Source organism: Engraulis encrasicolus, chromosome 12, assembly GCF_034702125.1.
Source record: "Engraulis encrasicolus isolate BLACKSEA-1 chromosome 12, IST_EnEncr_1.0, whole genome shotgun sequence".
Classification (NCBI taxonomy): Eukaryota; Metazoa; Chordata; class Actinopteri; order Clupeiformes; family Engraulidae; genus Engraulis; species Engraulis encrasicolus.
In genome coordinates, this window is record NC_085868.1 from 52,365,029 (window position 1) to 52,376,972 (window position 11,944).

Consider the following 11,944-nt stretch of genomic DNA (forward strand, 5'->3'; position numbering starts at 1 on the left):
AAAATAGAGTTATTTTCAAATGTCCTTGTTCTGAACAAACCACTCAGCTACTGTAACGATCAAAATCTAGGTACAGTGTAATTTGCATGTGAGAAGATGAAATCATGGGAATGCTATTATCAAAGCATTGATTACAATAACGTAATAAATGTAATAAAGTATAGCAACCATGCTGTGTGTAGGACAGGATTAGAGTATGGATGTATATGGCTGTGGTAAATGTATGTTTATTAGTGTTACCATTATAAAGTGTAAACAGTAAAGGCAAGTAGCTAGAGGCACTCCACTTCATGGATGAACAGTCATGAATATACAATGAAGACACCTCTCTCTGTCTCTGTCTCTCTCTCTGTCTCTCTCTATCTCTCACACACTCATTCTCCATCTCTGTCTGTCTTTCTCACTGTCTCTGTATCTCCCTTTTCTTATAGACAAATATAGGCACACACATGCACACAGTAGTGTTAGGCCTAATTCACACCAGAGCAGTGAAGTGTCGTGGGACAGAAGTAATTTTTACCAGCGGTGGCGAAAATACATGGAAACAGATCTGTCCTTCCACACCAACCGGCGGTAGTAGGCAGTAGCACGCTAGCTTTGGCTGTTGGGGGATTTTGAACAGGACTGGCCACAGGACGCACGTCAACGCTGTCGGTGTGAAAGGCCGAGTAGTACACACCGGCCGAAATTAAGCGGAAAGACCTCAGTCGTCGCCCTGCTGTTCCGCCAAGCCCTGGTGTGAATTAAGCCTCATGGTACTTCAAACCAATGTTGTTCTCTAGATGTAGATCATACTGCCACACAAACATTTTTAATGAGGTCTAGTCTTGGACTCCATGAAAGGAATTTGAGCATACTGTAGGCCTATATCAGGCCACACATAATCCACACCAACAGGAAAATAATGAACAATGGCGTATTGGCTAATAATATAATAATAATGAACAATGGCGTATTGGGTCAATTTATTACCATGTGTAGTGCCATACATTCCACTTCTTCATGACATTCAAAAAACGAGCACATACGCAAAGCTTGTGCGTATCTTGCTTTGACAAACAAAAAGGTTGATGGGGGCGTGGGCGACATGCCCATCCACTGAACCATAGGTGGGAAGGCCCGTCATCACCACTTGCTGCATTCATTATAATTCTTCAGCTTCCTCAGTCAAGAGTGCAGCTGTCCCAGATGTTACTTTACTGAAGGAGAGGATTGTGCACATCCCAGGAAAAGGTGCAGGACGAAGGCCAACTGTAGTTTTCAAAGTGAGAAGTCAGCACACTTAAAGGGACACTGTGCAGGAAATGGTCAAACAAGGTACTGCAACTATGCTGCGAATTGAAAATGGGCTACCTATTGCCAAATTTGATCTTTACATAAAAGTTTCCGAAGTAATAAACAAATATTTTCAAGTATGGTCCAAGTACAGTCATTTTTGCAGCTAAAAATGTCTATTTCTGGAAATTCAATATCGACCATGGAGAAGATCCCCCTTTTCATGTAAGAAAAGTGAATTTTTTTCAGTCATAACGAATACTTAGAATTGTATGGTGGTGGTAAGTATTCGTGAAATAGGTAACATTAGTGAATGGGTAGCATGAATTCTGGAAATAAACAACTAGAAATCTCACACAGTGTCTCTTTAAAATCCCTTTTGTAATGTGTTATGTGTCCCAGATGTTATTTTATGTCATGGTCTGGTTTGCTAGTCCAACTGTGCGTGTACAACTTGAGCAACCTATGCGACTGGAGCGCTGGCAGTCATTATTTCTCTATGGAGGGTCAGCGGGGGAAAAAAAAGTGGCCAAAGCGAATTTCATTGATTAAAAATCAGCTAATATTATGGTGATGAGCTATGACGCAATTTGACAAAAAAAAAAAACAACAATTGTGTGACCCAGGTAGCTGAAGTGGTTGAAGAAGTTTTGCCATGAATTCACTTCATGCGTTCTGGAGGCGGAGATATGAACGTTCCAATTGTTTTTTGCCGTAGCGCGTCATAGCGGTAACACTTTATTTTAGGGATACATCTATTAGAACTAATACATAAAATGTTAATGCCTGCATACATAACTTGTAAGGCATGTACTAAGCAAACGCTAAGGCCTACTAGGTCCTTACGAAGGTTAAATTGGTAATAAGATAATAAGATTAGCTTGACTTTAAGCTTTTAATTTATTGAATTTAAAATTCACTCTGGTTGCTCAGTTCGCTTCACCCCTGGCGAATTCAAATTCGCTCTGGTCGCTTTATTCGCCTTCCCTCCATAGAGAAACAATGACTTCTGTCGCTCAGGTAGCGCAGTTCGCGCTTGGTGTACACAAGGCATAAGGCTTTTCCCCCAGCTGACCTGATGTCAGCTAACTCGTTAAAGTTCAGTTTCCCACGGCAGCCACAGGCCTGACTCATATAGTGGCATAACTATTGATGTTGTTTTCCGCCGTACACCATCAATGTGCTACAGATCAGCTGCCCCCTTTATGGCCAAAGGTATAGTTTCTTTTCACAGTAAGAGTCCTGTATACAGATGTTTTCACAGTAAGAGTCCTGTATACAGTGGTTCCCAACCTTTTTCTTCAGGGACCCATGTTTTTACTATTGTAAGCTTTGGTGACCCAGCGCCCGCATGAGAGGAAGTCACTCGATACGCTCTGTCTCCTCCGAAAACTCATTTTAGTCATCATTTTATTCCTCAATTCGTCTTTGTTCAAAAACAGAATAAATGTTTAATGTAGCACTTAAATTTTGTTGCTTCTATGCATTAGTCATTCATTCAACATGGGCTACATATGGTATTAAAATGAAACCCCTTAAACTCAAGAGGGCTTCGCGACCCCCCGTGAATCTTTGGCGACCCATAGGTTGGGTCCCGACCCACAGGTTGGGAACCACTGCTGTATACAGATGTTTTCACAGTAAGAGTCCTGACTCATTAAGTGCTCGATTAATGTTGGGTAGCAGCTTCTCCTCAAACTCCCAAAGCCTCTTGTCCTCCTGCAGTTGGTCTTTGTCTAGTTTCCTTCGTCGAGGTTTCTTGACGTGGATTATGTGGCAGACATCAAACCTGACCATGACGGAGGGTCCAAAGTGCTTTAGGACTGAGTGTACGGATGTCTGCACCACAAAGCGAGGATTGATAATCATTTTAGTGGCCCTGAATATTTTCCTCTGGCCAGGCTCGCGGTAAACGTGCTCCAGGATATTTATATCGGGCACATTCTGCCACTCAGGCCGGCTAAAGCGCCCGCTGTCGTCAAACTGGGTTTTGGGGTAAATGGCGTTCTGAACTAGGAAAACCCCAGAGTGACGATGGCGTTTCTGTAGGGCGTTCATTAGGTCCCCCAGGCTGGCATGTTTGTAAGGCATGACAATCTCATCAATGTCGTTCAGGAGGAGGTATTTGGACTGATACATGTATCTGTATATGCATTCGTTTAGCGTGGCGAGCTGGCCGTAGTAATGCAATTGCCCAGGTGATTTACTTCGCCTCCACCCATTTGAAGGCTTTAGGAATTTGTCTATTGGCCATGGAACAACCTCCAGCATGCCCTCGTTACTGTAATGCTTGAGTACTTTCTCCAGATCTGGCCCGCTGCTGGTGTTGTAGATGACCACTCGCTGAACGCCAATCAGCTTGTAGACCTCCATGGTCTGCACAAACTGAAGGGCATTGTTGTACTCACCAAAGAGGTTGGATATGCACACAGTGAAATTGTACTTAAATGAATCTTTGGGCTCCTGGTTTTGAATGGGTAAATATTTTAAATTCTCGATAGCGATTGGGTCCTTTGATATGGCCACATGTGTGGGCTCAAAGGACGACGGACTGTTGCACAATATGTCCGAAGTCCCGTAAGGAAAGCCAAAGTGGTCACTGTGTATTTTAACTACTGCCTTTGAAGACTCACACTGACTAAACGCCTCATCTCCCTCAGTCCTCGCGTTAGCGTTAGCGTTAGCTTGAACACAGAGCACACAGTACAGCTTCTTGGGCGCCCATCTTTTGAGAATGCTAATCACCCGTATGACCCCCCGTTTACGATGGTCCTTAAATGCAGACACCATGAGGTGCCGGGAGTCATTGATTTGTTGAATGGTTTCCGCGATCTCTGGAGCTTCATGCAGCACTGGTGGTCTGTATAGGTCATGCAGCACTGGTGGTCTGTATAGGTCAATGTTGGATATCACCTCCCATTTCCACTGCACAAGACCAACGACCAGCACAATAAAGATTCCAGCTAACAGTGGAAAGAACCTCCGCATCCTGCTTTCAGTTGGGGTTTTCTCTCCGAACCACTGCAAAACATGCATGACATGACATTACATTACTGTTGACACTTTGGTCCAATGCGACTTACAGTTCTTTTAGGTGCATACTGTAGTTTGTGAGACAGTACTTCCATGACTGATGAGAAGGCAAGACAGTCTCACCTCTTTTTTGTCAGATGGAGCGGTCTGGTTCTCTGACGCTCACACACATATAAACGTAGCTGGCAATCTGATAGGAGAAGAATATTATGATAACATGTTACATATGGCATTTGTACGGTACATGGAGGACAGTTTTATTATGCAAAAATATGTTTGAAAATGTATTTGTGTACAAAAAAGAGACAATCACACATTTCAGGTCTTTTTTTTGCAATGCTTTACTTGATGTGTAAGCCTTCGGTCCTTAGACCTTCATCAGACAGAGTCTTCAGAGTTTTTACAGTCCATCAATAAATATTAAGCCCTTAAAGGGGAAATCTGGTGTAAAATGGCTTAAATGGTGTTAAAGGGACAGTTTGGTCAATTTCAACATGCAGTTGTAATGCTCACACTACCCTGGACTTGTCAGCGCCTGAGATTTTTTTTTTCTTCTTCTTCAGCCGTTTCCAAGATCCTGGTCATTGTAATGGGGGCAGCTCTTTGTTTACATTTCAAAAAAACATTTTTATTTATTCCCAAAAACATCCAAAGGTTATAAAACATCAGCAGACAACTAGCAAACAGCAGTACCTTTTGGGAAAATATTTGGAGTTGGCCTATGTTTCATTTTTTAAAAATGTAAACAAACGCTGCCCCCATTAGAATTGCTCATATCTCGGAAAGGGCTGAGCCGAAAAATGTGGCATCACCAGGTACTGACAAGTCAAGGGTAGCGTGAGTAATACAACTGCATGTTGAAATTTACCAAACTTTCCCTTTAAAACATGATGCTGAGGGCTAACTCTGGCCACATACCTCCACTCCATACGTGCCCAGCATTCAGAATTCCCAGCGCTAGTCAGAATTCCAAGCGCTAGTCAGAATTCCAAGCGCTAGTTGAAATTTGGCTTCTGCTGTGATGGATCGGCACCAAAAATGCCATCTTAATGAATCTCTCCTTTGCAAGTCTATGGGAGCAAACAAAACATCATTAATGTACTTATAATCCCGTCCTGTGATCACTTATGGCTTGATGCTAATGCTCCCATTTACTTCCAGTGATTATGCTAGGCTATGCTAATAATTTGGATCCACTGAAACTAAGTATTGAAAACACAGAGAAGAAAATGATATGCACACTTAGCAATGCTTGGAAATACTGCAAATATGTGAAAATCAATAAAGGGTGGACTGTTCCTTTAAAGGTGCACTATGTACAATGTGGCTTGAAGGTTACTGCAACTATATTGCTTGTTGAAACTGTGCTGCCTATTAATTTGAGCTTTTCATGAACATTTACTAAATAATAAACCAATATTAACTACTACTGTAACCAAAGTACAGTAAGTTTTGCAGCTAGAAATGTCTATTTCTGGATATTCAAAATGGAGAAGATCCCCCTTTTCATGTATGAAAAATGCTATTTTCCCAGTCATATTAAATACTTAAAATCTGATGGTGGTGGTAAGTATGTGTTAAAAAGGTAACATCTGTGGATGGGCAGCATGGATTCTGGAAATTAACTACTAAAACTATAACATGGTGTGCCTTAAACAGGGTTGCCATATGAGGCTGATGATTTCCAGCCCAAAAAATGCTCAAAACCCGACTAGAAGCACAAAATCCCACCCAATTCTATTGATTTCTATGGCAAAAATTGGACTGTTTTTTTTATACATGCCATTTTTACCCACACAAGGCCATCCTAAGCAGCCCAATTGGGCGGGAACCAGCACAATCTAGCAACACTGACCTTAAACACTCTTCTTACAACATTATGTACCGTAGATGTCCGTTTGCACATTCTTTCACATATTCCGTACAAAACCCTTTTTTTGTACATTTATGAAACCCACCGGTGAGTCAGTTCTGCGCCACTAATTATGACGATCCCCTTTAAGACAAAAGTGCCCAGGTCCTATTTCTCCACCATTCTGGCCCTATTTCTCCCCGGGTCTAGCCGTTATCCACCTACTTTTCCACTTTCCACTCTTTAAAATCTAGTAAGAAGTTGTACGTTCATGCTTGGATTTCACCATAAAAAGTAGAAAGCAACAACACCAATATTTTTTACAGTTATTTCCAAAAACACTGTTGCATAATTCCATTAGGCTCACTGCATCAGATGTACTGTTAATGGCAAAGACAATACATTTCACAAGAATGACAAATTATTCAGATACGTATTAATCCTTTTCAAGTCAGGTCAAGTTGGTTTTTATTGTAACTTTCTTTGTGTGCACAAGTCACACAAGAAAAATGAAATGACGTTTCTCTCTCTTATCTATTCTATGCCAGGACATAGACACACTGTACGTGCACATGACTGACATTTACAGACTGACATTAATGTGCAAGACAGGTCAGGACAGGTAACAGTGATGAACTATTGGCAAATATGGCCTAATATTTGAATGACATGGGGATGGTAGATCCTAGACCATCCTACCACAACCTTGACTAACATTTGACTGCCATTTCTCGGGCATGTTAACCTAGAACCATAATAAATGAAATGGCATTGTCAGACTACTGTATACTACATGTAATTCATCCCGACGACAGTCAGTACCACAGGCATTCAGTACAGTCAGAGATTCTTTAAGTATAGAGATATGCCAACATAATAGGTTTCTATGGGCACCTGACGCGACCAGGTTCCGGTCTGCCTAAAGGGCCGTGTCATAATGCTCCTACAATGAATAGAACAGTCCTTAGGTCTGCCTAGGTCTGCCTAAGGGGGGCCATAATAGAACCAGGAAACAATGGGCCAATGGAACCTCTCTCTCTCTACTCTCTCTGGTACAGTCAGGGCTGTACATTGTCATTTTTCACCACCAGCCAAAATGGCTATTAGATGAAATCTTACTAGCCAAACACACACTCACTAATGGGTGTAGCCCCTTAATGCACGCCGTACCTCCTGTGGCACACTGTAATAGAAATTGAAAGTTAACTACTATAGTACTACACTACTATGACAGTGCATGGAGCCTTTAGTAATACATTACGACTTGGTCATTGTCATTATGGTAACTGCTAATTTATAATGCCGTGTCTTAAGGGGTTAAAGTGGCTTGTTTGGTTAAGTTGGTCTTTTCTACCAGCCAAAATGACATTTTACTACCCTTTGACTGCTGTTAATTTAGAGCCCTGAGTACAGTGCCACAAAAAAGTGAGTAAATGATATGAAAGCACAAACCTTAAGGGAGCTGTAGCTGGGGAGGCATCGTGGTCGTATCTTAAAACTCATGTAGACTAACTGGAGAAGGAGGTGCAGGCGGAGCCTTAAACAGTACAGACACTTTGCTGGGGCTTAGAGCAGTGGTTCCCAACCAGGGGTACATGTACCACTAGGGGTACGCGAGCATACTGCAGGGGGTACTTGGAAAATTTAATTTTAACAAATGTATGGAGATTAGTTACATTGGTATAAAGAAAGCGATATAGAACTTGACTTGGGGGGTACTCATGGCACAATGAAAATGTTTAGGGGGTACACAAGACAAAAAAGGTTGGGAACCACTGGCTTAGAGAATGGGCTAGGGAGGGCTGGACTGGCCATCTGGCATAGCGGGCATTTCCCGGTGGGCCCCTATGTATGTCATTTTTTACATTTCTGAAAATAGGGGCTCACTGGTGAGTCAGTTCTGCGCCGCTAATGATTAGGGCCCCTTTTAAGCCAAACGTGACCAGGTCCTATTTCTCTCCCAGGCCAGCCCCTGGGGTCGCTAGGTCAGGTGATGAGGATACCAATTGAAACCTGTTTTATAATGTTCATCAGGATTGATTCCCCCGATACAAAAATGACCACTGGTAGACATTTTCAGCCAATATGACCATTTGAGGCAGTAAACATGTAATCACCAGCTCATGCACCTGTATTATAGAGTGTAAGCATACAAGATGTAGGCCTACTACTACTACTACTCAGTACCTCTTTGAACTCCTCCAACCCCATTCCCAGTCCAGGTCTCTGCTGTCTTCTGAAAAGGACTCTCATCATCCCCCGAGCCAGACTCTGTACTGTTGGTGACAGAGCTTTTTGCGTTGCTGCCCCCACACTCTAGAACAGTCTACCTCCTAACATACGCTAGGTCCCCACACTTCAAGAAGCACCTTAAATCCCATCTTTTCACAGAGGCATATGGACATCATCTTCACTGGCCCTTCCCCTGCCCCTTCAACGCCTACCCCCCCTCCCCCCCGCCCCCGCCCCCCAATGTAAAGCGACCTTGGCTTACTTGAAAGGCGCTCTATAACACCAAGTTATTATTATTATTATTATTATTACTACATATTCAAATCTGCCCACCTGTTTGAAAGTTATTATCACACAGCTTAAATTTTGGCCACCTTCAAAGTGTTGGTCTCCAAAATTTAGAATTTTACGTTCCTGTTCTTAATATGTAGTGTTCGCGATGCATAAATGAAAGCATTCCCATGAAGAAACTTATTTGTTAATGGGAACTTCTCTGTAGTGAGTTTTGATTGAAAGGAGCAGCACATAGCTAAAATCTTTATTTAAAGCGGAATTCACCTTTAAACAATATTGAGCCCTATCTTTGTAGTTGGCCACAATATAACAGGGGATTATACTGCCACTGGATATAATACCTTTATATGAAATATAAAAGCTATTCATTGTTTTACAAATGGTGATTTGAAGCGTTATCAAATCACCAGAGGAAAAAATAATGACTACAAATAATTTTGACCACGAATTAGCATTTTGAAGACACCGTACACATGCTCCGGGCCGCTGCGTCTAGCTCTTGGCTGCGCCCCAGTAGGTCCAAAACAACCGCAGGTGCCCAGGGGGATTGGGGGAGTTTGGTGCTGTTTCCACGCAGCAGGATATTTGGTAACACTTTATTTTAGGGATACATCTATTAGCACAAATACACAAATAGAAATGTAGGTCTACTAGTCCTTACTAAGGTTATATTGGTAATAAATCCCTTATTGTGCATGAACAAGACATTTGCGAATAAATGTCTAACAACTGTCTGATTTTGCTTAGTACACGCCTTACAAGTTACTTACACAGGCATTAATATTGTATGTATTAGTGCTAATAGATGTATCCCTAAAATAAAGTGTTACCGGATATTTTTATATGTGAGTATTTTTTTCTCCTTTTTAGGTGGAAAGGCAACCGGTGGATAAAAATAAAAACTCCATTGTAACATGTATGTTTTAGCCCCTTTAATGCAATGTTTTTAAAGCCGGATTTTTGATATGAAGATTTTAAAACTCTGTTCAAAACTATGTGAAGACGGGAGGCCAAAGCCAAAATAACAGGCTACGTGGACACAGCTTCTTAGGCAGAGAGAAGTCCAAACAACACTTTGTCCTAAAGAAAGATAACGAGTCCTGCCGTGGCCTTGGTCGGGTCGCTGCAGCTGGGGCACCAAAGACAAAAACAAGATGTCGTTGTTTGGGTTAGGCAGACATTTACATTTCTAGGGTGGGCGAGAAGATAGCTGTAAGGAGAATGAGACTTGCAGGACACTGCCAAAGGCACCCAGAACTGCCAGCCAGCAAACTGGTGCTATGGGAACCATCACATGGGTGCCGGTTAAGAGGACGTCCCACACTAACATTTGTGGACATACTCAGGAAGGACGCCGGAGCCCTGAGTACCAGCGAACTGAAAAGATGTATGGAGAATCGGGATGACTGGAAGCAACGATGGAAGGCTCGTCTGAGGACGACCTAGAGCAGGGGTGTCAAACTCAAATTGACTGAGGGCCAAAAGTGGAGTATGCAACGAAGTCGGATGCCGAGCTCAATATTTATTTTTAATAAATGGACTAAAATCGTGCAGGCACGCGCTTAATACTTACAGTTTAATTTCAGACACACTGGCACATATTGTGTTGCAGATGAGTGTGAGCTGTGTCATTGGCCTGGGCCCACTCATAATTCTTTTACACACCAAATGTCATGTTCAAGTCTTGGTACACTATACATTAATGTAGTATGAGGGCCAACTGTAATACACATTTGAAATTATCTCGCGGGCCGAATAAAATGACTCTGCGGGCCAGATTTGGCCCCCGGTCCTGAGTTTGACACCCCTGGCCTCGAGAGTCTCCCTGAATCGGGCCTGGACTGGTGATCTGGCATACAGGACATTTTACAAAGGCAGAGAATGCGAGCACATCACTGGCACAGGTGCTGGACATAGTAAAATAACTGAAGTAAATGATAAATGTCTGCAACACTGTTAATGCTCCCAGTTGGGAGTGTTGCGGACATTTATCATTTAATACAGGACATTTTCCCCGTGGGCCTACAATTCTCAAGGGATGATGCTGGGGTTTTTTTCTTTCTTGTTTCGCCGTTGTAGAAGGGACAGCCCATTGGTTCACCTTAAACATAGACAATGGGAGTGAGCCAATCAGGCTACGGTATGAAAATGTCCCCAGTCTAAACCAAACACGCTACATGGTCCCAGTACAGCCCTGCCTGTCCTGAATTCTCATGTGACTGGCGACACGTTACAGACCAGTTGATCACATCACATCCATGTTAATTTCTGTTCAGAAGAAAAAGACAGCGGGAGTCTCTGCAGAGAAGTAAGACGAAGACAGCAGTGGCACTGCCGGGAAGAGATAGACAGATAGAAAGGGAGGGAGAGCAGTGTTGCCAGATTGGGCGGGTGCCCGCCCAATTGGGCTACTTGGGACAAGCGTCTGCGGGTAAAAACAGGAAAAATTGGCCATTTGGCGTTTTTGTATGCTGTTTTGGGCCCATAGATGTCAATGTAATTTGTTGAATTTGGGCGGAATTTAGTACATTTTGGCGGTTTTTGAGAAGCTTTTGGGCGGGATTTGATCAGACACATCTGGCAACACTGAGGGAGAGAGCTCAGAAAAACTCCTCCAAGGTCACAGTAGAGAGAGAGAGATAGAGAGACAGAGAGAGAGATGGAGAGAGAGAGAGAGAGAGAGAGAGAGAGATGGGAGAGAGAGAGAGAGAGATGGGAGAGGGAGAGAGAGAGAGAGATGGGAGAGAGAGAGAGAGAGATGGGAGAGAGAGAGAGAGAGATGGGAGAGAGAGAGAGAGAGGGAGAGAGAGAGAGAGAGAGAGAGATGGGAGAGAGAGAGAGATGGGAGAGAGAGAGAGATGGGGCAGTGCAGCATGAGAATACAAATGTGTTGATCTTGAATAAAGGAATGGAATATGGGAGCGTACTGTATTCTATAAAGGAAGCCTGGATTATGGGAGCGTGCTGCATTCTTCCCACATTATTTCCATGCCACACATCATTAAAGGGACACTGTGCAGGAAATGGTCAAAAAAGGTACTGCATCTATGCTGCTCATTGAAACTGGGCTGCCTATTGACAAATTTGATCTTTACATGAAAGTTTACTAAGTATTAAACAATTTTTTTCTAGTATGGTCCAAGTACAGTCAACCAAGAAGAAGATCCCCCTTTTCATGTATGAAAAGTGCAATTTGTCCAGTCATTATGAAAAAGTAGATTTTGATGGTGGTGGTAAGTATTCATTAAAAGGGTAAGA

The 11,944-nt window shown here is 42.7% G+C and overlaps 1 protein-coding gene across 1 annotated transcript; it reads right to left on the bottom strand.

Annotated features, from left to right (window-relative positions):
- Positions 1–2,910: 2,910 nt before the first annotated feature.
- On the bottom strand, positions 2,911–4,263 carry LOC134459594 (uncharacterized). Its single transcript, XM_063211945.1, has one exon. It carries the CDS (start codon positions 4,261–4,263, stop codon positions 2,911–2,913), a length of 1,353 nt encoding a protein of 450 aa, XP_063068015.1.
- Positions 4,264–11,944: the final 7,681 nt, after the last annotated feature.